General features: G+C 37.5%; 1 protein-coding gene across 2 annotated transcripts in view; it reads right to left on the bottom strand.

The window, feature by feature from the left end:
* The window catches only part of ARHGAP32 (Rho GTPase activating protein 32), a 301914-nt gene that overhangs the window by 15181 nt on the left and 259865 nt on the right, over nt 1-26868 (bottom strand). For both annotated transcript variants that reach the window (XM_012556402.2, XM_004379330.2), the window contains 8 exons: nt 17135-17284; nt 8864-8966; nt 5875-6019; nt 5337-5419; nt 3575-3682; nt 3154-3299; nt 2361-2556; nt 130-275 (listed from right to left, as the gene is read on the bottom strand). In XM_012556402.2, the coding sequence (XP_012411856.2) occupies nt 130-275; nt 2361-2556; nt 3154-3299; nt 3575-3682; nt 5337-5419; nt 5875-6019; nt 8864-8966; nt 17135-17284 (1077 nt within the window). The remainder of the gene's footprint in view (nt 1-129; nt 276-2360; nt 2557-3153; nt 3300-3574; nt 3683-5336; nt 5420-5874; nt 6020-8863; nt 8967-17134; nt 17285-26868) is intronic.

The following is a 26868-nucleotide window of genomic DNA, read 5'->3' as shown; positions in this document are numbered from 1 at the left end:
GTACAGGAACACGGTTCATGTACAGGCACACACCATGTACACGCTCTCCTGAAGCCTGTCTGATAGCACCTGGAACGTGTGCTCAGGGTACAGGACTGGCACCAGGAAGCCCCTGCAAATGGCACTAACCTTTCAGAGCGACAGCTTTCATCTCAGAAGGCTCACTCTCGTTTCGCTGGAGCTTTCGTTTGGAAACAGATGACGATTTCCCCAAATTGAAAAAGGAACGCCAGCTGCCCACCGGAGACTTTTTCATTTTATTCTGAGGCCTCCTCCTATGAGAGAGAAATTAATTCATCTGCATGAAGATGCCTGACGGACTAGCTGTCTTTATTCACGTTTAAAAAGAGATGAGCAAAGATGGAGAGAGGCAAACAGCCTGGAGAGACACAGGCTGAAACAGTAAACAGATGTTCACCTTCCGCAGAGTACGCTCGACACGGTCCAACCCGACCGCAACAAAAGCATGGAACGGAAACTCTACACGTAGATTTTAACATTAGTAACCAGCCTCACAAACATAAATTTTTATACAGATCATCATATTTAGATCCAAGGTCACAATCTGGGAAATAAGAAATTTCTGGGAATAGGAAATACTAAGATACCCAAATAAAACAGAGTTAAAGAAAATGACTTTAGCTGTGAGCAGAGAAAAGTACTAATAATAACTAGCACACACGGAATGCCAGGCACTGCGCTAAGGGCTTCAGATGCATCACCTCCCGTATGTAGACACGCAGGCACTGCGCTAAGGGCTTCAGATGCATCACCTCCCGTATGTAGACACGCAGGCGCTGCGCTAAGGGCTTCAGATGCATCACCTACCGTATGTAGGCATGCAGCCAGATGAGGCAGGTGCTCTTACTCTCATTTTACAGCTGAGGAAATTAAGACACTAAGAAGTCTAAGTAACTTCCTTAAATTTATAAAACTAGTAAATGGTCGAGTCAGGACTGAAAGCCAGGTCTATCTTAAACCAGCTAACCACTAACAGTAATAGACAGCACTGGTGGCCCAATGGTTAAGTGCTGGGCTGCTAACTAAAAAGGTCAGCGGTTCGAACCCACCAGCGGCTCCTTGGGAGGAAGACCTGGTGATCTGCTCCTGTAAAGATTACAGCCAAGAAAACCCTATGGAGACAGTTCTACTCCGTCATATGGTTGGAATTGACTTGGTATACAACAACAGCAACCCCATAAAGAGATTTCTGAAAAAATTACGGAGCTAAAGTATAAAATCAAGAAGCTGAAGATACCTCGGGATGATGAAGTAAGAGTATGCTCTTTTTGTTAGTCATGTGAAGTGAAAGGAAGTTAGAGGGGTACACAAAATGTAAAAAGAATAGATTCTACATTATTGTTAGCACCACCTAATCCAGGAGGCTGGACTCCTTACATTCATATGTAACAGCGAGGGAGTAGCAGAGACATCCTAAAGAACTTGGACATACAACAGTCTTCATAATGTAACTTAGTAGAGAAGATACAGAAACCATGCTATTATTATCACTTCTCCAGAGAATAGAATTTCAGAGCTGGAAGGGACATTAAGAGTAAATAGCAGTGACTCTCAAGCTTTAGCAAGGATCCAAATCACCTGTTTAACAGACAGATGCTGGGCCCTGTGCCCAGAGTTTCTGATTCAGTGGGTCCAGAGTGGGGCTCAAGAAATTGCACTTCTAACAATCACCAGACGATGCCGAGGCTGCTGGCCAGGAGACCACACTCGAGACCCACTGATCTATTCTAACCTTCACGCAGGACCCACGGCAAACAAGTTCACGCACTACTTCCAGAACAAGCTACTCCAAAACAGCTTATTTCTCAACAAACTTCTAGATAACATATCTCAAAGAGAAAATCAAAGCTTATATAGTAGAAGTGTATAATTTTTCCTAGCAATTTTCCCTACCTACACAATTGATCTTCTTTTAAAAAATTATGTAATGTGATGCTTTACTTAGAATCATATGCATCCTTGCCTGAGAATTAAGCATTATCCATATTCAAATAAACTGTTTTTTCTGGGATTGCTCCAGAATTAATATAAAAACCAAATCCACTGGCATCGAGTCAATCCCAACTCATAGCAACCCTAGAGGACAGAGTAGAACTTCCCTATAGGGTTTCCAAGGCTGGAATCTTTCTGGAAGCAGAATGTCACATCTTTCTCCTACAGAGCAGCTGGTGGGTTCAAATCACTGACCTTTTGGTTAGCAGCAGAGTACTTAACCACTTCTCCACCAGGGCTCCTTAGAATTAATATAGTAATACTAAAATACAAAATTAAAAGTGAAATAAAAACAATACTACATGGCCAGGAAAATCCGATTCTGACAAAGATTTAATGAATTTTACCTTTCAAGTGGAAACTCAATTATAGTATGAAATTTCCCCTGAAGTGCAGCAGGTCCTTCTCCTACTTCAATGTACTTATTTTCAGTTACAATCGGAGAGTTGACCTGAGCCTGTGTTCGTGCCTGGGCTTCTTCCAACGTCAGCAGCTTGGTGGAAGGAGAAGAAACCAGCAAGGACTTGGGCCTTGACAGAGAAGCTTTTGATGGAAAAGGAGAGCAATGAAGAGAGTCAAACATTTTGGCACAGAGGGGAGAAAACATGTGTGTGCATCTGATCTGTCTCCCCATCTATCTACCTATCTGTGTTGTTTTAAATAGTCTTCACCATTTTTTTAATAGCAAAAATAATAGTGCTTTATACTAAGTAAGGAATAGAAGATGATATACTAGGTTGTTAACACTTATATATATATTTTTGAAATTCTTTAAGCAGCTTAACTATTTTCTTGTCTTAAAAGGTATCAGAAAAGGCTATTACGCAGCTGTTTTTAGTTTTGGAAAAATTTTTTTCTGTTCCATATTATGACCTTTATATACATATAAATCACAGGTGCCACGTTATTTTTTAAATATGTCATAAAGTTAATATGACAACAGGTCTAGTATGTAGTATTCACTGTATACCACAAAATAACTGTTAAATTTGTGCATTTTGGAAAACAGATAAAAATTAGCTGCTAAATATAAACCTAACGTTTTTTTTTTAAATTTAGGTAGGAAATTCACAATTTTCCATTCTGTTAGAAGTTTATAAATACTTTCCTCGTAGGAGACAAAATCCGCGTTAGCCATACCTGCCCCTTCCTGGATGACGGCACTGATTTTGCCACTGAAGAGAACATCCACGTGATTGAGGATAAATTCCACAACTACAGACTGAATTCTCACTTCCATGAAAGCCGCCGTCCCACTGAAGCAGGCAGATTCTATCTGCTTTGACCTGTGAGGTGAACAACACTCCCATCAGAGAGTGGCAAAGCTAGCAGTCTTAAAGGACTTTTTTTTTTTTAACGTGTAAATCACCAACAAACCAAAGGAAGAAATCAGAATTTTACAGTTCCCTGACTAAGCCTCAGCTGCCTCTTTTAGGGAGAAGCTCATAAAAAGAGCAGATTAGTTTTCCTTTTTAAATTTTCCCTAAGGAACGCTGATGAATTAGACTTTTACTGAAGATGACTAATTCCACTTAAGGCTATAACGTCAAGTGTAAATTACCTGAGCAGGTTTGGAGCCCAAACAATTGCTAGGTTTTTTGCGTGCATATTTGTGATGGAACAATAGTCAGCTAGAAGAGACAAGTGTCTCATCAGGAACTCCAGTGTTCTGGAAAATGAAACAACATATTAGCAGAAAGAAAACACTGTACCAGTGCAGAACATAAAAAAGCCCACTCATTCATTTCTAAGTGGTCCATAGCAAAATGGAAAAAGAGGTCTTACAAAATCCAGTACATTTTTCTGCTATTAGGTTTGCATATTGTTGTTACTACAGAAGTGTTAGAAGAATGTTCTGGACACAGAACAAACACGTGACGCAGGCACAGTATGAAATGAGTCTCAGACAGGACTGGCTCTGGGAGAACCAGCCTTGGTTTTTAACAGAACTTCAGGAACCTCTGCTCCTGGCCGTCAGGTGTAGAGTTTCCGGGATACCCGGGAAGTGATTCCTCCAGCAGAGCTCATTTCTGCTCCAGATGATACCGTGACGCTAACGCTGTTCTGTTTGCAGCGGAAACACTAACAGGACAGGTTTAAACTCTTCTTCTATGAAGAAGGAGAACGGCATCTAACCCGTCTGAAACTAGCTGAAAGAAAAACCCCCATAGGTACCAAGGGGAGCGGATTTCAGCAAATAATGTGCCTTTGAAACAGCCTACTTGAAATCTAATAACCCAGTTTATTTTGTCCATTCGAAGTTTTCCTTATTTAAACAATCCCATATATACTGAGACTAAATAACAGGGAAGAACATTTTTGGAAGTAAAACATGATCAGTTTAAATGTAAATTAAAACAGACAAATACACACACACACAGAGGTATTATCTATCAGTTACCCTATCTTCTCAACGTGTCCCCTGCTAACTGGATAGGGATTAAAACTATCAAAGACAATGAATGAGAGCTGGCAGTATAAGGCTCCATTATCTAAACAGTTCTGATGAAAGTTCAACTCTGGCCCACATACGTGCTTAAAGATTCAGACGGATTCAGACGGGCCTGACACGAATCTGACAGGAAAGGGAAGATAACAACTAGACAATAAGCACTCTCAAGATGCTTTTACGGGTTATCTCATTTAGTTCTCATAATAAATGACCCTAAAAAGAGCAGAAGTGGCAGTGCTGTGACTGAAATCAAGGCCAGCTTGGCTCCAAAGCCCTGCTCGCTCAGCACCATCTACTGTAGCTGCTCTGATCTACAGTGACAACCGTAATTCTCTGTCCATCCCACACAAGACTAAATAAGGAAGGACGGACAGACAGACAGATAGAAGAGAGACTGGTCTGGAGACTACACAGAGGTGAGAATTTGAGAAATGTGTTTAGGAAACAATATAATATTTTGTTATTCAGAAGAGGAACAAGTCGGGGAAGGGAAAGAAATACAAATTAAAACAACCAAAGATAACATTCGTTCATCTATCAACACCTAGCAACAACTTTAACAAAATCAGTAAACGACACCAAAACCTAAAAGAAAAAAACAAAACAGGCTTAGTCAACCATTCGTTCGTTCATTCATTCATTCAATATTTACTAAATACCTATTAGATGCCAAGCACTGTGCCAGGCCCCAGGAATACAAAGACAAGTAAATAAATATAAAGCTGAATGTATGTATTTATTAATGAAATTTGTTCTGGGAAAAAAAACAACTCCAAAGAAGTTTAAATAATTAAAAACCCAAAGAGAAAAACTAGTTTTATACATCAACTGACTTACACCTTTGGCTGGTGCTTCACAACACCTGGCTTACCTGTAGTGTGGCGGGGGGAGCTGCTGGATGACATCATGAATCTTTATCAGCCTTTCTTCATCCGTTGCTGCCGAAACAGCATCCTGCAACAATCATAACGCACCATTAACCAGTAGGCGTGGCTTGTAAAAATGAAAATTCTTCACTTACAATTCAGTTTTCACTGTCAGATTAACTCGTTCTACTCTTTGATGCTAAATGAGGAAATACAACACAGTATCAAAGAATTTAAACTTTGTTTCTCCACACTACGTGGACATTAAAATCTATAAAAATATCGCTGTTTTGACAAAAGCTTGCTGATAATCAATATTAAGGGAGATGAGGTCAATGGCTCCAAGTCAGAAACTAGAAGAATGACTGAGTGAAAACAGCAGACCATGGACTAGCGAGCAACAATTGTTTCAAAAAAGGAAAAGGAGCCCTTTTAGTCACAGAACTACTTCTCACATGTTACCAAACCAATCTTTATGGTGTTTAAAATAAAACCATAACAAAGCTCCAGAAAGAACTTGATCCAAAACTGCCTTGTACTTACAGAAAATTTCTCATATAGCTGATACGTGAGCAGGGGGTTTGGAAGCTCTCGGAAATACAGCTTGCAAAGGGAGCCGACAGAATGGATGTCCTGAACATAAGGTTCTTTTGTCAGGTCGGGAACATGTTCAGAGTCAAATTCATGGCTAACAAAAACAGGTGAGAGAAACGAAACCACATGATTTTATTGAAGAAAAGTAAATGCATAACCCAAAAACAAGAAAAGGCCCGAAGTCCTAACCTCTACCGTAGTGAGTTAACAATTTTCTTCAAATGAGAATGTTCCTTAAAAGTTATATTTGAACTTCAGCAGTAATCGGATGTCTGATCATAAAACAAGTATCTTTTCATGTGGAAATTAAGGGTGTAGCTTTAATATTACAATGAGCAACAATCTCTGAAACTCATATGAATGAGCAGCTCTTACCACATCAAACTGAAAACAGAAGCCCTAATTTCTAACATTTTGGTGATTCTAGAACCTAGGGTTGAGTGGCAGCTGATCTCTGAAGAACTATGTAGAGAAAATGCTCAGATATAATTTGTACGGCTCAGTAACCCTTCACTGAAGAGAGGGAAGGAGGCCAGAATCCACAGGAAGAAATTCCCAGCAAGAATTACATTTCATTAGAGAGTAAAACCTGTAGCACTGAAGTGGGTGAAATGAAAGTTGTGCTCAGAATACTAAGGCAGATTAAGCTCCCTTTCTTCAGGAGGTCGATTAACATAAATCCACAGACACGGCAAGAAAACACCAGAAATTAATGTGTGGAGACAATCTGAATACGAGATTTACTGTGTCTGAAGCTAAAGACTGAAACCGTCTTTAGTACAAGAAGCAAATACAGTTTTTTCCGACAAGCATTCCTGGAAACAGATAGTCTTCAGAGACGAGCTCTGTAGTCAATTAAAATCCCTATAGGGTAACGGCAATTACCCTGCACCACAGAGAAAAAGACAGAACAATGACATAAAGAACAGACTGGAATCTAAGAGATTAAGCAAAAATAAAATTTCTATTGCTGGTGTACAGGAAACCACTCCTTTAGTCTCTGAGAAGATGTTGGGAGGTAACACATGCACACCTGAGCATGCACTACAGAAATGGGGCAAAGGAGATTAGAAAAGGTTTCACTTCTATTAATTTTAATTATGAAACTCAACAACAAAAAGACAAACAATCCAATTAAAAAATGAGCAAAAGACACAGACAGTTCACCAAAGAGGACATTCAACTGGCCAACAAACACAAGAAAAGATGCTTGCAGTCATTAGCGACTAGAGAGACGCAAATCAAAACAACAATGAGATACCATCTCACTCCTGGAAAAATGGCATTGATAAAAAAGATAAAAAAAAAAAAAACAGAAAACAACAAATCCTGGCAAGGTTCGAGGAGATTGGAACAGTTATCCACTGCTGGTGGGATTGTAAAATGGTTCAACCACTATGGAAAACGGTATGTCACTTCCTCAAAAAGCTAGAAACAGAAATGCCTCATGCTCCAGCCATTCCGCTTCTAGGTATATACCCTAGAGATCTAACAGCAGTGGCAAGAATATGCACACCTATGTTCACTGCAGCATTATTCACAATAGCAAAAAGATGGAAACAACCTATGTGCCCATCAACAGATGAATGGATAAACAAAATGTGGTAAATACATACAATGGAATACTATGCAGCCATGAAGAATAATGATGAGTCTTCAAAATATCATGTAACATGGATGAATCTGTAGGACATTATGGTGAGTGAAATAAGTCAATCACAAAAGGACAGATATTGTACAATGAAAGAAGACAAAAAACAGATACACATACAGAGACCAATGCTCACTGGTGGGTACGAGGGATGGGTGGGGAAGGCAAGGAGGAAGAACTGTCAAGAGAGTAGGCACTGGTCTCTGGGAGCATCTAGCTCAATTGGCATAATATAGTTTATAAAGAAAATATCCTATATCCTACTTTGGTGAGTAGCATCTGGTGTCTTAAAAGCTTATGAGTGGCCATCTAAGATACAACTATTGGTCTCTACTTGTTTGGAGAAAAGAGAAAGAAGGAAAACAAAGACTTAGAGAAGAAACTAGTCCACAGAGCTAACAGTCAACACCAACCACAGCCTCATCTACCTTGAGACCAGAAGAACTAGATGGTGCTTTGCTGCAACTACCGACTGTTCTAATCATGGCCACATTAGATGGATCCTTACAGAATGGGAAAGAACTCCAAGTCTTAAAAAGTCCAGGCTCACCGGACCAGCTGAGATTAGAGGACTACCCGAGACTATCGCCGAGATACACTTTAAACCTTAAACCAAAATTATCCCTTGAGGTCACGTGTTAGTTAAATAACAGATTGGATCATAAAATAAAGAATACTACCTGTAAGTAATGAGCTTCTTAAAAAAAAAAAAATCAAATACAGGAGACAAAATGGTCAAAAATTACTCTAAAGCAAAGATGAGAAGGTTAAGGGGGGCAGGGAAACTAGAGTACTGGAAATGATACAACCAGAATGGAATGAATGAGAACAGTGACACATTGTGGAAAATGTAACCAATATCACTGAATACTTTATGTAGAAATTGTTAAATGGGAACCTAATTTGCTATGTAAACTCTCCTTAAACACAGTAAAATGTGTTTAAAAAATTTAATTATGAACTAAAGAATAATTTTATTATAATGTAAATTTTATCTCTCATATTGTCATAGGTTCAAAAATGTCTCAATGTGCTAAAATGTTCAAACAGTGTAAACAGAGAAAATAGAAGTAAAGAAGTTAAGAAGGCATGGTTTTCTGATAATACAGATGAAGACATGCCAGTTAGGAAAATACATACAGAAAACAATATGGATATTATTTCCTATCTTATTCAAACTGTTGCTGAAAGAAACAGTTATCAAAGTAGGTAACGCAATTTTGAACTAATTTCATTTTATTGAGTTATATTAGGCATGAAAGAGAAAAATGCCACAGAAGGTTTTACCGTAGTCTCTGGATATTGGAGGCAACCCCAGAGAGACGATATATTCCGTCCACAATGCCATATCTCTCAATGAACGCTGTACAGCTCTGAAGAACCTGGGGCACTAAAGATAATTTTTAAAGGCACAGATTAGGAGTATTCACTGGAATCAAAGTCACGCAAAAATAAGAGAACCTCTCAATTTTCATAAGCAAAACAAAATTTGTAAATTAAAGTTAAAAGCGGTAGGGTAATTTACGACAAAAAACGATGAGGGCATATTTACTTAATTTTGCCTCTAAACTAGATGACTAGCTCCTGAACAGTCCATCCAGGACACGTCGGTCAGTGGTAGAGTCGGCACATTATCAGGACAGGCTCCCTAAGACATCTTTCCAGCAGAGTCGATCAGGTTGGGTCACACAGTACTCACAACACACCAGACGGAAACAACGTGCCTGTTCAGCTGAATTCTATACACAGTAAATGCACCATAATTGCCTCTAAGTGCTGCAAGTTTTCACTTCTAAAAAATCTTCCCTTATCGTTTCATAGTTAGGGCTAATTCTAATTTTATACAATAAAGAAAACAACCTAATGCAAAGGACAAAGTAATTAAAAAAAAGCGGGACTCTTCTACCTTCCTGCCCAGCCTTAGATTTACTGCTGTTCCTGCTCAGCAGCACCCTGAGGATAAGCAGAAAGAAGGGCACTCTCTGTACGCATAGACTATCTGATACAAGTCGGGGGCTATCCAGAGACCTATGGTCTAGAACGATACTTTCAAAGTATATGATAAATATATACATGACCATTCACAAATTTATAATCGTTAAAATTTGAACATTATTTTTTTGCAATGCAGTTTGATGAATTTACAGACTTTTTTACATGTGTTCATTTGATAGTATTAGTTAAAATTCCTGAAAAGAAATGCTTGGAAGAATATTATTTGTTCTGCAAAGAACTACAACACCAGAGATAAAACATTCAGAGTGGCAAACGAACTAAATTCAATATTTTAAATAAGATAATTTTAACTAACGATTTCATTTAAATAGTATATCAGTATATTATTCTTTAACTATCACAACAGAATTTTCCCAGGTTTTCCTGCTTTCTCTTGTCCCTCCTGCAGTCCATCTTTTAAATTCTGTTAGATCCTACTATTGTTTATATTTAAAACTTAAAACTCCTTAACTTTGAATAATTTTTAAAAAGCATCTTAATATTACTGAGCACCTAGTATTTTCCAGGCTGAGTGTTTTACAATGATAACTCTCATTTAATTCTCACAGAGATCCTATGTGGAAGGTATTACAATTTTCCTGATTTTACAGAAAGGAAGCTGAGGCTTAGTGAGATGATGTTTTACCTGAAGGCAAGCAGGAAGCAATGGTGGAAATGAGTTTCTAACTCAAGCAGTCCAACTCATGAACCGCTGCAATACACTGTCTGGTAGATGAGGTCCTTTACAATTTACACTCCATTTACGATTACCATATTTGCATATTTTACAACTCCAGGCTAATGAAGTCTCACATTTAGCCATACAAACCAGTTATTCTCTAACTCCTTTGCTAAACAATTTCCTCTACATGGACTTCCCTCTACCATCATCTTCTTATAGAAAACTGGCTATTTTTCAAAACCCAGGCAACAATCACTCTTGGACAGGCCTTCTTTGAATACCCGCAAGCAGGGGCAGCCGCAGCACATACCATTTTGAATGACCATTTATTTGTTTACACTATTATTGCCCCTTCTGGACTGTGAGCTCTTAAAGGGCACTATCATCTGTTCTGAATACTCAAAACTCCCGAGACTGACTGACACAAAGCACAAAATTAGCAAAGGAGTTAATTGACAGGTGCCCTGGGAGCCGAAAAAGTTATCTGATCAAACCAGTCGAGTTTCATACAGCTCTGTATTCATTCTTAGTTGTATGCTTTCTATCTCTAAGAATGTCCAAAACTTATAGCAACAAGAAAGGAACTATGTTTCTGTAGTGGGATGAAAGGCAGGGAGAGCTGTCGGGTATTTCCTGTGGACTGCTGCTGATAGTGAAAGCAATCCATATCAAAACGATCTGCAAAATATAAAATATCTGTATAAGTTAAGGGTTTCTAGGGCTATTAGTGCTTTAGGTTTCTATCTTACAAACCTAGAGATGGAAGAATAAAAATTGAGGCTGGGAAATTTTTATCTACTTCAAAGGAAATATATTTAGATATTATTGCGATAAACAGCAATTCCTTAAGAAAGAAAAAGAGTTTCTTTCCTTAAAAGACGCTTCTTATTACACATGCTAACTCAATCAGGAATAAAAAAGGTTTGCTTGAAAGAAAACCTTTCAGAGCCCAGCATTTTACTTCTGTAAAATCTACTATGCATTATAAAATCCCTCCAAACCCTCTAACAAATCAGCCAAATGCACACTAAACAATGACTCACTCAGTCAAAATAAAACATTAGAAACTTCTAAAATGGTTCTTCTAACATGCATGACAAAGCTTTCATCAAAGTAAGTTAGCATCTATAACAAAATACACATAACTTTTCTGGGACTCTCACACCCATGTGATATTAGACTCGTACCTGTTTATCTTCTCCCACACAAATAAGAAAATTTCAAAAATACAGAGATCTAGAGCTCTTTCCCTGATATTATGGCTAAACCTCTACAAACATAATATTTCATGGAAAACATATGAATTGTTTCTTTACATTTTATATTCCCTAAGTAAAAGGACTGAATGTCCATAAAACAATCACATAATGGGGTTTAATAAACAACTCTGTAATTGAACATAGTTATTATAATCTTAAGAAAGACAAATGAAATATTTAATAAAAATAGGCAACAAAATGAAAAGCATGAACTTTCATTATGAAGAAGAGAGTAGAAACTTAAGAACAGTGTCAGAAGATAAAAAGAGAAAAGATATGGTTTCCTTTCTCACTAACATGTATAAAAGCAATACAAGAACCCAATATATTATACCTTGGAAGAAATCCTTGAAAAAAAGCATTTTATTAGACATGTTTCCTCCCAAACCTTCTAACAAACCAGCCAAACGCACACTAAGTAATGACTCACCTAGTCAGAATATAACATTAGAAACTACTAAAACGGTTCTTCCAAAAGACCATTTGACCTAAGGAATTCTTCACACAGGCTCCAAATATTACATTTCGAATCCGCTTCAACTTAATATTTTAAAAATCATCATATAGCAATATAATAAGTAAATGTTTAAATTAAAACTAATGATCAGAATCATGGCTAAAATAAATATAAGCAAATATAACAAGAATTGTTGTTGTGATTAGTTGCTGTTGAGTTGATTCTGACTTATGGAGACCCCATGTATTAGTCCTTGACTTTTCTTGACAGTTTGGTTCAATTTCTGTTCTGTCCGTCCGTCCATCCATCCATCCGTCCGTTTGTCAGTCCATCCATCCGTCCAACATTTAGTCACTAGGTCTATTTTATATGCCAAGCATCATGCTAGCATTAAGGATACAGATGAAAAAGTCATCCCTTCTCAGGGACATGGCTTCGTGAGTGAGAAGGAAGGAAGACTAGGAGTTCAGTACAGTGTTAGTCATTAGAATGTGTCATGATGTTTTATGAGGAAAATATCATTACCTAAATGATTAATTTCCGGAGTCCTTTGGACCTTGTTTATTCCTTTCTACTGTGCTCTGATTATAAAATCTCTGAATATCTACAATAGTTAAAAAAAAAAAAAAACTTCTTGTTGAAAGGGCCAAATAACCTCAAGCACAGAAATAAGTAAAGGCAACAGATTTTCCTCTCCTTGGATTAAAATATATATATATATACATACATATATATACACACACACACATATATACATATACACACATATTATATGTGTGTGTATGTATATATATATACAGTAGTTTTATATAGTTTTCTACAAAGTTACCACATTTTTTTCTAGTAATCTCATTCCAAACTTTTAAGAAAATTCATTTCAATATGTGTAGCAAGTAAAACAACATGAAAACTATCTGTTCCATTCAAATAGATTTTTACCATGATGAAGGAATAAATAAAGAATACATGAACACAGCAGTAGACCTGTTAATTCTCAGAAAGGATATATTGGTGTCTGTTCTCTCCTCTCATACTTACTAAGAATAGCAACACACCCGGAACTTCAAAGTAGAACTAAAACTTGCTGAATTGATGCCTGAAAGCTAACAAGCATGGCTGACAGTAAAGAAGTAGATCAAACTGGAAAATGTTCGTAAGTGAAAGGCAAAAAAGAAACTTATTGGTCAAATCTAAGCAAGACTGAACAACGGTTAACAGATAAAAAAAGAAAAAGAAACTATGATAAAACAAATAAAAAAAACTTTGATTATATAATTAAGGATGTCCACATAAGCAACAAGTTAGACTAGTCTATCCACAACAAAAGGAGCCCTGGTGGCATGGCACTAGGCTGCTAACTGAAAGGTCAGAGGCTCGAACCCACCAGAGGCTCCTTGGGAGAAAAGACGTACAGATTACAGCCTAGGCAACCCTATGGGGCAATTCTACTCTGTCCTATAGCATCACTATGAGTCAGAATCGACTCGACAGCACAGACAACAGTAATTCACAGCAGAGTATTATGTGGGCAGATTTATAAAAAATTTGTTATACAGAAAACTGTGAAATAATCTTTAATCAACTCAATTCTAAACACTGAAGCCTGGGATAGTGGAAACTCTGGAAGATCCTCCAGAGTGAACCGTGGCACCAGGGAGCACAAATGGGGAAAGCCTGCCTTGTCAGCCGCTGGTATCAGCGCGACACAAGAGACAGGCATGTCTGTTATCTGCTCCAACAGGGAGGTGCTCAACAGTGAAGAGAGTACAGCGGCACAGTCTTTCTCCACAGCTGATTATTCACCAGGAACACTATTTGCAATTCAGAGAATGAGTCATGTAGCAAAACAATACTCTGACAGGAGCTTTTCTCAGAAAAATCTAGTGCCATCAATTTCATTTAGGGTAACGATACTATTTTAAAGTCTAAACTAAAACAGAATCATGAGAAGGAACGGTGTATACATACATATATATATGTACTATATCTGTATATTCTATATATAATATATATCATTCTCCTTCACAGTTATTCCAATTTTTAATTTAGACTTTAAAATATTATATATAATATATTCTAATTATTTTAATTTAGATTTTAAAATGGTATGTCTCCCCCATACACACAAACACACACACACACATACATGGTGTAACTGTAATTATAGACTATATACAGTGTACGGAGCCCTGGTGGCGCAGTGATTAAGAGCTTGGCTGCTAACCAAAAGGTAGGCAGTTCGAATCCACTGAATCCACCAGCTGCTCCTTGGAAACCCTATGGGGTAGTTTTACTTTGTCCTATAAGGTCACTATGAATAGGAATGGACTCAGTGGCAATGGGTTATACAATACATATGAATTCTCAAAAACTTAAAAACTGTTAATTCCTCACACATGTATTAAATCAAAGATAAATCACTTTAATATATAAAAAGTATATACCATTTTCTTTTCTAGTTAAAATTTTAGTTGATAAACTTCAAAGGTTTCCCTCTTCAGTTACTTTAGTTTTCATTTGCATATTTGGATACTCAAATCAATATCCTCCAAAATGAACATTTACTCTCCATCCCTGATAAAACAGGAAATTATTTTAATACACCAACTAGAATATATCTGATGTCAATCTTTAAGTAAGGCTTCTGTCTTTTCAAGTTTATCAAATTACAATTACACTCTAAAGTCACTAACTTTTGCTGGTAATTGTTTTAGAAAATCTGAAAGTACATTTTTTGTAGTCTTTTGAGTACGGCTTTTCTCTTCTTGACAGGCTTCAAGACTTTATTATGAAGTCTTGTAAGTTCATTTATAATACTCTTGTTTTTTTTTTATTGAAAAGGCAATGCAACTAAGAAAAAACATAAAAATATTCTGTACATCTGCTACTCTATCATAACTATTATTTATTTCACGTATTACCTAAGCATCCAGACTTCCACAAGATGTATATACTGTTTAGATATAACATTTTTCAGGTTTCTATACTGTATTCAAACTTAAAATTTTTAATAGTTAAAACCATTAAGCCCCTATACGTTATTTTGTTTTGTTGTTTTTTTTTTGGCTTTTATACATAATGCTGTAATGAACATTTTGTTTGTACTGAAACATAACCTTAGGATAATTCCGAAGAGCAGAATTGCTAGATGAAAGGAACACCTCAAGACCCTTGCTATGAAGTGCCAAACGCTTTCCAAAATGCCTGTACTAATTCACAGAGCTACCTGAAGCCAACGATTTTTACCCATTGGTAAAAATCACTCTTCTCTTAAACGGCACTTTGCACAGCTTTGCTATTTTAACCACGTTTACCAATGTAAAACAGTATCTCAAAATTGCAAAAAGATACATATCCATGATTACAAATAAGAATAGACACTTTTCGGTATAACTGTGAAACTTATGTATTTATATCTTTTCTCCCTTTTGCTAAAAAAAACAAAAAAACCTGTTGCTGTCCTGTCGATTCCGACTCATAGCAACCCTATAGTGATCCTACAGGACAGAGCAGAACTGCCCAATAGGGTTTACAAGGCTGTAAATCTTTACAGAAGGAGACAGTCACATCTTTCTCCCCCAGGGCATCTGGTGGGTTCCAACGGCCAACCTTTCAGTTAGCAGCTGAGCGCTTAACCACTGCACCACCAGGGCTCCTTTTTTCTACCTGGGGATTTAATTTTCTCATCATCTAAATGATAGTCTTCCACACTGTAACAGCGACATCTCCTCATATCCAAAAATGAGTATGTTTCTTAGTTTATGGTCCCTTTTCTTTACATGGGTGATTTTTCATTATATCTGCGTTATATATTTGAAGCCACCTGCTCCTTTGTAGTAAGCGTTCTGCTTAAACTTGGGAAAGCTGTGACTCCTCTTGCATACAAAAACAAACTAATCTCACACTGCTACTTCTCTAAGTTTAAAGTAATGAACTCTTTAACATATTTGGAGTATATTTTCAGTGTGTCATGAAGTGGGAATGATTTTTTTTCTAAATCACTATTTAATTGTTTCAATATATACTTAATAAGTAACTCTTCCTCATGACCTGGTTTTAAACCATACTTCATCATAATAAATTTTTATCTCATAAGAACTATTTCTGAACATTCTAAGCTATTTCACTTACGTTTCATCCTCTGCACTAACAGCATTCTAGGTCTGAATATTTTTTAGTGTCTGCTGAAGTTAAGATATCTCCTGTCCCATGACCTTTTCCCCCTTCAGTGCTCTTTGACAGTCTCATTGCTTTATTTTTCCACATGCAAAAATAATCCTCAGGGTTTTTGCTTATCTATTTGTTTTGTTTTGTTTTTTTTTAGGAACTGCATTGATATTAATTTGAGAATAACATCCATTTAAAATAGTATTTCGTCTTCTCTCTCAAGAAACATGCAGTTTGTATTAAATACACACTACATGTCCACTGGTATTTTTTAACCTGTGAGAAAGGCCTTACTTTAGACTTTATATTAATGGTGTTTCCCAGTGGTTTTCACTAATGGTCTTCTCAAAAGACACAATGACAAGTTCCCATCATGTTTGAGAATTTCATAAATCATCTATTTCAAGTACTTACCAATATTCTAGGTACATACCTCAATATTCTAACATGTCGAAAGGACACGGTAAAGTGCTAATAAAACAAAAACAAACAAAGGAAATCCTATCCATCCATCCATCCATCCACTCAACCAACCACTAAATCCTTGATTTAGAATTTAATTTATAGAGAAAGGAATTTAAATTTTTAGCTATAAAACTTGGCGATTGGATTTGGTATTTTATAGTCTCAAAACTATGACTTTTTCCCCAAGGAGAAATTAAATAAGTTAGGATAAAATACGAGAAGGAAAACTGGCTGAAGAAGCCATGTAGACATATATGAAAATAATGCAATATGATAGTGTTGTTATACCTTTTGTGCAACTGTCCTCTTCTTCCTAAATAGATCATACGCTTCTCTGATGTCAAAGTATGTGTCTTAGCCTTCTTGTTTTCTTCAACTGTACAAGCACTAAAATGAGTACCTGAGAAAGTTCCATAAGCTGCTCAACTGAAAGGCAACACACTGCTCACCTAATCTCTTTCCTAACTGTTTACAGAAATCCAGTCTGGAGAGGTCGGTAATTGAGATTATGAACTGATATATTTTATCTTTACCTTCAAAGCCAGAGTTCAGAAGGTGCTCCCCCAGGTCACAACCAAACACCCTCTCTTTCAAGATCCCCCGCTGCTTTAGTTTCTGTTTCGTTGGACGAGACTTCATGAATGTGCGTAAAAACGTAATGAGCTTGCCGTGTTTTTTAGACACTAAAAAAAAAAAAAATAATAAAAAAAATAAATAAAGAGAAAATACTTTAGTTGTGGCAACAAGGTACATTTTACTTAGAATAAAAATAAACAGCTACCTCAACAGGCTGACCCTAAAACTGCCTGATACAAGTACACTTTCTGTTCTGTAGGGAATTTACACCAAAAATTTAGGAAGGAGTAGCTGCCTAAGTAACCTCAGAATTTCGCACTTTCTTACCAGTCTGTGATTGTACTTGATGGGGTTCTGAACAAATTTAACGTTGGAATCTGTGACCTTTAAATCGAGCTTGGTAATGCCGCCACCTTCCAATACATAGCTAAGGATACAGTATCACTACAGTTTTACTACTCTAAGACGTTCCTTTGGAGATATTCAAAGTAAGTAAGCCTTAAAATGGTGTAAACATAGTTTGTATTTCTAGTCATTTACTAAAATATTTTACTTGGTGGTGAAAATTTTTCACAGCATGTTGCAATTTCATCAGTACAACTGAAAACAAGAAACAACTTCCTTCTTCTCCGTTTACAAAGGGGACAAGCCTGTAATGATACTAAACACAGTTATCACCCAAATGGTTACATAAATATTGAAAAGAAGAAGAAAAACAGGTATTCTACTAACATTCCTCTATAATGTGCTAAATACATCATCTTAAAACCTTTTTAGAACAAAGCACGAGATAAGTAAATAAGTATGGAGTGAAATATTTCCACGGATTGCTATGTTAGAGAGACAACAGTGAAACAATTTAAAACAGGCAAATTCCTAGAAAAATGGCTTTTGCTGAGGAGTGCAGCCTACAGGGATAATTACTTTAAAACCCAACACACAACAAATATCATGAGTTTAGAGATTAGTTGCAGGATAGAAGACTAAGCCATGTGGCCTCAGTCCTCCAACTCCAGTTTCCAGATGACTACCTGGTGTCTTACTGAATCCTACTTAAGAGTCTTGACTGAACCCAAATCCTACAGCACCCTCTGAACTGACGGCACTTCCAGGGGGAACCCTGGGTGCCTAGGGTAACTTGTGGCGAAGATGGGCCTTTAGGGTTATGAAGGACCAGATCAGACACTGGAGTCTGTTCCTTTTCATTTTATGGGGAACATTATTTGCAGATATAGGATCTTTCTTGTAAAGGGTAAGTAACCCCTTGAGGGTGAGCAGGGGGAGAGGTTTCCGGGGACGTGTAACTTTCGGTGCAGAAATCTGGAAAGTATCCAGGCAAACCAGGACGAGGTGGTCACCTAGAATGTATGCAGATGAAATGGGAAACATATTCTTTCCTATGTCAACTGTTGAAAATTTACTTAGAATCATCAAGATAATTCTGATGTTATCTCTGGCATGCTCTGAAGCTCTAGGTCAATTATAGCTCCTCCAGCATCTGAGATTCCTTGCTGTAAAATAAACCACTGCCTCCTTGTCTGCTTCCTAAGTATATGTGACTGCTAATGAGGGATTTACAGAATACCTGGATGTATCCAGAAGTACATCACATGAACTCTAACTGCACTATATGAAGGGTTTTATTGAACTGGTATGAGTTTTATTTCCTCCTAGCAGACTATGTGCTATGAATCTCTGGTAAACAGTAGCCTTTAACCTGTTCCTGTTCATTTTCAACATTTTCTACATGAACTGTAAAATAATTTTGACACTGTTCCCAAAAAATACAAATGAGTTGTATTTGCAACAATGTAACATTATACATTAATTTGGAAGAATTTTAATTTCTACACTATTTCCACCTGGAAACAGGGTATGCCTTTATTTTTCTAATTCTTTAATACCACTTAGTAAAATTTTCTAATTTTCTTTATAAAAGGATGCACTCCCCATATTTCTTGGTAGGGACATTGTTAGGTATTTTACTGTGGTGGTGGTTGTTGCTCTTGTAAAACAATGCGTTTCTTCCATTACGGCTTTAACTGGCCATTACTGGTGTACTGGAAAACAATTTCTTTCCACACATTTCAAATCTGATCATCTACTGAACTCAACAATTTCAGCAGAATTTCAGCTCATCCTTTAGGATTTCATGGATATGTAACTATATCAAAGCAAATAAGTAATTCAACCCTTTTCTGAAATGAGTAATTTCTGTTTCAAATTTTACTAATTGGCTGGAACTGTCAAATCGCATGTTAATAGCAGGCATTCATATTTTGATGCCAAATAAAATGAAAATATCTGTTGAACGTGATAACTGCATATGATGTGGATAACTAGTATGAGTTACATATTCTTTATTATGTTAAGAAAGTATTCTTTTAGTCCCAGTTCTTCAAGACTGTTTCAAAGGAATGAGACTTGAAATATAACTATTATTCATTCAATAACAAATATGTTAATACCTACTATATATCTCAGTAACGGCACTAAATCTCGAGGTTACGGCAGGGAAACATGGGGTAAGATCCTTGCTACCACAGCAGTTAAATACAGTCAATATTTACTTTACAGTTACTATGAGCCAGTCACAGTCAATATTTACTTTACAGTTACTGTGAGCCAGTCACCACACGGCGTTTTACGTACTCATCAGTCACTTCTAACAGCATTCTTTAAAGGAAACACTACCTTTTAAAGGTGACTTTTACAATAATCCAGTATATGTATTAAATACCCAAATGCGCATTAACCCCTATTGCCCCACAGGACAGAGTAGAACTGCCCCACCGGGTTTCCGAGGAGCGCCTGGTGGATTTGACCTGCCAATCTTTTGGTAAGCAGCCGAACTCTTAACCACCAAGCCACCAGGGTTTCCAAATGTGCATTAGTAGGGGATTAGTTGAATAAGTTATGATACATCCACACAGAAAATTACTAGTTTTTTTTTTTAAAAAGGAAGATCTCTATCTATTGATGTAGAGTAGTCCCCAGGATATATTATTAAGTAAGAAAAGCATGGGAGAGAACAGGACATTTAGTAGAAAGGACAGGGAACACACACAACCCCCCACTCCCCCGCCCGGACAAATTCACTCAAACACACACACACGCAAGTACATACATATGTGCCTATTTCCGCAAAAAGAAACACTGGAGGGATAAACCAGAAACTAACAAAAATGGGTGTCAGGGGTAGAGAAAGAGTGGCGGGTGCAGACAGGAAGTAAGACTTCTCTGAGCATACTTTTCTATACAGTTTTCACTTTCGAGTTGTGTTAATGCTCTTTCTACATATTCAAACATAAATTTAAAAAGCTATAAACGCAAAATCCTAATATTGAAAATAAACTGAAAAAAATATATCTAACAGTTTACCAAATTGCTAACATACTCAACTGACAGAAAATAATTATTTTAAATGGCTTGTAAAGAGTACTCTGACCATACATGCTTAATGGGATACATTCTAAGGTCAAAAAAAAAAAGGGGGGGGGCTAGGAAATCTTTTATTTCATTCAGCTGTTATACTATCAGAACTAGTAGTGGTAGTGTAATTTACAAATACACACACACACACACACAAATAAAAAATATATTAATGTTATTAGGAACCAGGAGCCCCGGTGGTGCAGTGGTTAAGAGCTTGGCTACTAACCAAAAGGTCGGCAGTTCAAATCCACCAGCCACTCCTTGGAAACCCTATGGGGCAGTTCTACTCTCTCCTATAGGGCTGCTATGAGTCGGAATCGACTCGATGGCAATGGGCTTTGTTCTGTTTTTGGTATTAGGAACCAACATTTTTGGTGTGGGAGAAAAGAAATACAATTCAAAATCAAGGAAGTTATGAAAAACCCAGGTAATATTAACCCTGAATTGAAACATCAACATGAACTCATGATTAACACACACACACACACACACACACACACACACACACACACACTTCCTAAGCTCTAGCCACAGAAAAGGCTTAGAAACAAAGATATACCAGTGGCAATGAACACTCTGGTCTCAGATCTGGGCTTCTAAATATTCCCTACTAAACCAAGCCTCCTTACTGAAGTGCCTGACTACAAGCGGACAGCACCAAAGCAGGAGGTGAGATTGGGAAAATCACACGGTGATGGGAAGCAAGGAAACGCCCAGACTCATGGAGGCGTGCAAAAAGGATCAGGCTTGAACAAAGCCCAACTAGTCAGATTTGGGACAATTTGAACGTCATAAAGAATAACCATAATTGGTGGTACAGTGGATAAGAGCTTGGCTGCTAACCAAAAAGGTCAGCAGTTTGAATCCACCAGCCACTCCTTGGAAACCCTATGGAGCTGTTCTACTCTGTCCTATAGGGTTCCTATAAGTCAGAGTCAAATCAACGGCAATGGGTTTGGTTTGGTTTTTGATAATAATTGGTTGTTAAGACATCAAGTAAATAATTAAATCGAAATCCATTAGTCTACAGAAATACTGCCAAAAAGAAAGAAAAGAAAGCATGGAGTGACAGTTTCAGTACAAACGGAGCTAGAACATTTAAAAAACTGGTCCTCCAATAGTAAAGATTATGTTTATTTCTTTTAGCAATTATTAATTAGCACTATCATAGCTGGAATTATTGACCACCATTAATTATATATGAAGCAGTAAATTCACACTTTCATAATTCAGTAACTATACTGACATAGATTTATAACCACGATCCTCCGACCAAACTCACATACACAATGAAGTCACATTAGTCAGAGGGCAGCTTGTAGGGAACTGGACTTTTCCAGGACACTAAGTAGCTTTGAGGCTGACTCAGCTTTCTTGTTTTGATGTCAAGTTTGGCTGAAGAACAAGGAACCTGGCTATCTTTTCCTGTGAGGGTAAAGACTACTGATGTTTATTCTTCCTTAACAGTGACGTAAGGCCCGAATAATTAAACGCTGCAGTACAACATAACATTAGCACCTGTGGAGAGTGTCACTAGCTACTGTATGTCCCTACCTGGTGCCCCAGGGTCCTGGGACGCTGTACTGATACACGCACCACTCTGGCCTCTGGCTTCTACTCTGGGTGGCCACCTTGCTTCTGTTATATTTCTAAAAATCATTACTAAATTAATTGGGAACTTTAAATCTAAACCTGGAATGGGAGAAGGGGGCGGTGGGTGTGGGCTCTTCTTGCCCATGTGCAGCCCACTCTGAGACAATACAGTAACTGATATTTACAGTGGTGACTAGAAATAAAAGAAAAATTAAAGTATGTTCTGTATAGTTTTAGTTTTGGTGTTGTTACTATTACTGGCATTCTAATTCACTGACACAGAGACCGTTACAGTGAGAAGCTCCGGTATCCATAATTAAATAATCCATCATCTATCAAGGGAGATAATTTTCACTGCAGTAGAAATTTAAAGCAATAAAAATATTCTATTTAACTATACTCAGATTTGAAGATCTAACAACACTTCCAAATATACATACATGTCTCTTGATATTAAATTTTCTTTCCATTCCTAAATAATAAAATGGCCAAAAAGAGCTTATTTTTGACACTCACCCTGTCCTCTACCCATCCATCCAATCTAACTAGATCCCTTTAACAAACAAGGTATTGCCTCTCTGTTCGTGGTAAAAACCTAGCAGCAGAACGATGAAATACCATCAATTACATCAGAAAACCTCTGCTGAGGAAGGTAGAGGGGGTTTGGTTTTAGACAGCTGAGTGCTTACAAACCCATTTCTTCAGATGGACACTGGAATGTAGCAACGAGGGTGTTAGGGTTAAAGTCCACAAAATATGCTCTAGTAGAAACACTAAAATAATAGCAATGGTATTTCCACAGATAAAATACACCGAAAATTAAAATGTAAATTAATACTCATACAAAGGCAAATAATGCCATCTGATATTTGAAGATCCTATTCTAAACTCAGAATGTAACATTTAGGCACAACAGATTTTATATCTGCAATCTTTCTTCAAACTTGAGACCAATCCTACTAGACCAGTCTTTCCAGTAGTTAAAAGCTTTATGACACAGGACTTAATATCGCCAAAGCAAATCTTCATGATACCAGTAACCAGTTTACAGGGATTTAGTAAAAATATTCAGTTGAGCAAGCTGTAGTGAAACCTGACACGGAGAGGTGGGACCATGGGTGTTTTTAATTACATGAGCGTAATGCTTCTCCAGCAAAACCACAGATTTCTTGCTTTCCCATAATACTTCACCTAAACCAGAGTCCTCTAAATTGGTTCTCAGAAATCTTTCAGGCTGATTTGAAGAAGTTTGGGCTTGGATTAGCTTCTCCTGGAGAAAAGAAAGATAGTTTGAGCCCAGGTAATATGCCCTAAGTTCTGAGATCTGTAATGCATTCAGAAAGTCAGGCAGACAAAATGAGGAAGTGAGGGCAGGGACAGATACCTCTGGAGATTGCTCTGGTTAAACCTAAGGTATGATAAAGTATGAGTATAACGTTCAACATGTCCAGTGGATTTTCACACACTGTATGCAATATCCTGTCTTTACTCAAACTTCTCAAACACAGACTAGATGACCATTTGGTGGAAATTTAGTGGAGGGGAAGACAAACACAGGCAGCTGGACTATGTGATATTTAAGGCTCTCTAAGAACCTTTCAGATGCTATTACTCTAAGCCTCTGTTGCACGCCTTGAAATACCTTATGTTAAATAACTATCAAAAGGTTTGAATTGTAACTTCAAATTCTATAACTTGCTTTTATTTAAAGCATAACAATATATCTATTCACATCAATGAATACAGACAGTTTTTCTCTAAATAGCTGTCAAATCCATTTTTCTCACTTTGTTACTATATAATGTTCTAAAAAAGAGTCCTGATGGCACAAGGGTTAAGTGTTTGGCTGCTAACTGAAAGGTCAAGGTTCGAACTCACTCATACACTCCATGGGAGAAAGACCTGACAATCCGATTCCATAAAGGTTACAGCCAAGAAAACCCTATGGGGCAGTTCTGCTCCGTCACATGGGGTCACCATGAGTCGGAATCAACGCAACAGCAACCACAACGTTCTAAAACTCCTTCTTTTGTAAAGAAAATTAAAAAAGCGAAATTTACAAAAACAGAAAAATTGCTGAGACAAAAGGTCTATCATATTATGCTTAGTATTGAACTGATTACTATTTAAATAGTTACTGATCTAAACAAAGCTTGCTTGTGAGTAAATTCCTATCTAGTTAGTGAATGCCCCTCTCCCTCCCTCCCCACCCTATAACCATCAAAGAATGTTTTCTTGAGTTCTTATAATAGTGGTCTCATATACTATTTGTCCTTTTGTGGCTGACTAATTTCACTAGATAGTAGACAAGAATCATATTAGGTGAAGGGAAGGACAACACACAATACAGGGGAAGTCAGCACAACTGGACTAAACCAAAAGCTAAGAAGTTTCCTGAACACAACCAAACACTTTGAGGGACAGAGTAACAGGGGCTGGGATCTAGGGACCATGGTTTCGGGAAACATCTAGGTCAACTGGCATAACAAAGTTTATTAAGAAAATGTTCTGCATCCCACTTTGGTGAGTGGCATCTGGGGTCTTACAAGCTTTCGAGTGGCCATCTAAGATGCATCAATTGGTTCCAACCCACAAAGGAGAATGAAGAACACCAAAGACACAAGGAAAATATTAGCCCAAGACAGGAAGGGCCACATAAACCAAAGACTCCATCAGGCTGAGACCAGAAGAACTAGATGCTGCCTGGCTACTACCAATGACCGCCTGACAGGGAACACAACAGAGAGTCCCTGATGGGGCAGGAGAAAAGTGTGGAGAAGATTTCAAATTCATGTAAAAAGACCAGACTTAATGGTCTGACTGAGACTGGAGGAACCCCTGAAACCACTGGCCCCCAGATACGCTGTTAACCCAGAACTAAAACCATTCCCGAAGCCCACTCTTCAGACAAAGATTAGACTGGACTATAAAACATAAAATAATACGTGTGAAGAGTGTGCTTCTTAGTTCAATCAGATACACGAGACCAAATGGGCAGCTCCTGTCTGGAGGCAGGATGAGACGGCAGGAATGGACAGGAGCTGGTTTTAGGGACACGGAAAACCCAGGGTAGAAAGAAGGAGTGTGCTGTCACTTTATATGGATTGCAATTAGTGTCACATAATAATATGTGCATAAATTCTTGCAGGAGAAATTAACTTGAGCTATAAACTTTCACCTAAAGCACAATGAAAAAATAAATAAAGCTTGCTTAGCTTTGTACTAATAGAAGTCTTCAGTGACAGTTATCAGAACAAACTAACTGGAAAACATGACCAGAAGAGAGAGGTCTCGGGTCATTATTTTCCTGGATAATCAGGAGGTAAGGAACTGAGACAAAGTATTAGAAGCCTATGTAGGAATACAAGCTTAAAAAAGATTTTTTTTTTTAATTTTAAAATATTCAATACTTTGAATATGGAGTAAACTGTAAGAGGATAATATAATGAAGGCCCATCTACCCATCATCTAGCTTTTCTAAATCTTAACGTTTTGCCATATTATTTCCTCAGATTTTTCCTTTTTCAAAAAATAAGTTTCCTTAACTTGCTTCCTTTAATTAAAGAAATCCCCCATGCATCTGTCAGCTTGTTAAAAATGAAATGGAACACATAAACATCGATATATTAGGCATTAGTGAGCTGAAATGGACTGGTACTGGTCATTCTGAATCAGACAATCCTATGGTCTGCTATGCCGGGAATGACAAATTAAGGAGGAATGGCATTGCATTCATCGTCTAAAACATCACTTTAAGATCTATCCTGAAGTACAATGCTGTCGGTAATAGGATAATATCCATACACCTACAAGGAAGACCAGTTAATACAACTGTTATTTAAATTCACGCACCAACCACTACGGCCAAAGAAGAAGAAATTGAAGATTTTTACCAACTTCTGCAGTCTGAAATTGATAGAACATGCAATCAGGATGCATTGATAATTACTGGTAATTGGAATGAGAAACTTGGAAAGAATAAGGATTGGTAGTTGGAAAATATGGCCTTGGTGATAGAAACGATGCTGGAGATCACATGATACAATTTTGCAAGATCAACAACTTCTTCATTGCGAATACCTTTCTTTCAACAACATAAACCGTGACTATACATGTGTACCTTGCCAGATGGAATACACAGCTATCAATTCGACCACATCTGTGGAAAGCGATGATGGAAAACCTCAATATCATTAGTCAGAAAAAGGCCAGGGGCCGACTATGGAACTGACCATCAATTGTTCCTATGCAAGTTCAAGGTGAAACTGAAGAAGATCAGAAGAAGTCCACAAGAGGCAAGGTACGATCTTGAGTATATCCCACCTGAATTTAGAGACCATCTCGGGAACAGATTTGACACACTGAACACTAATGACTGAAAACCAGATGAGTTGTGGAATGACATCAAGGACACCATACATGAAGAAAGCAAGAGGTCATTAAGGTTGTGATTAGCCGGGAAAATGGCACTCTGGGCAGAAGCACCACGCCGTCCCTCCACAACAAAGATCCGAAAAACTAAGCCGAACAGAGAAAACAACAATCCTGAAACCCTAAAACATCAAATGAAGAGATAAAGAAATCAGCCAAGCACCAAATGGAGTGAGAAAACTGACAGAGAACGGGGAGCGAGGAGAGATTCATGCAGAGGTCCCCCATCAGC

Source organism: Trichechus manatus, unplaced genomic scaffold (genome assembly GCF_000243295.1).
Source record: "Trichechus manatus latirostris isolate Lorelei unplaced genomic scaffold, TriManLat1.0 scaffold00064, whole genome shotgun sequence".
NCBI classification, from domain to species: Eukaryota; Metazoa; Chordata; class Mammalia; order Sirenia; family Trichechidae; genus Trichechus; species Trichechus manatus.
Note: the sequence above shows the minus strand (reverse complement) of the source record. Positions and strands in the feature narration are given on the sequence as shown.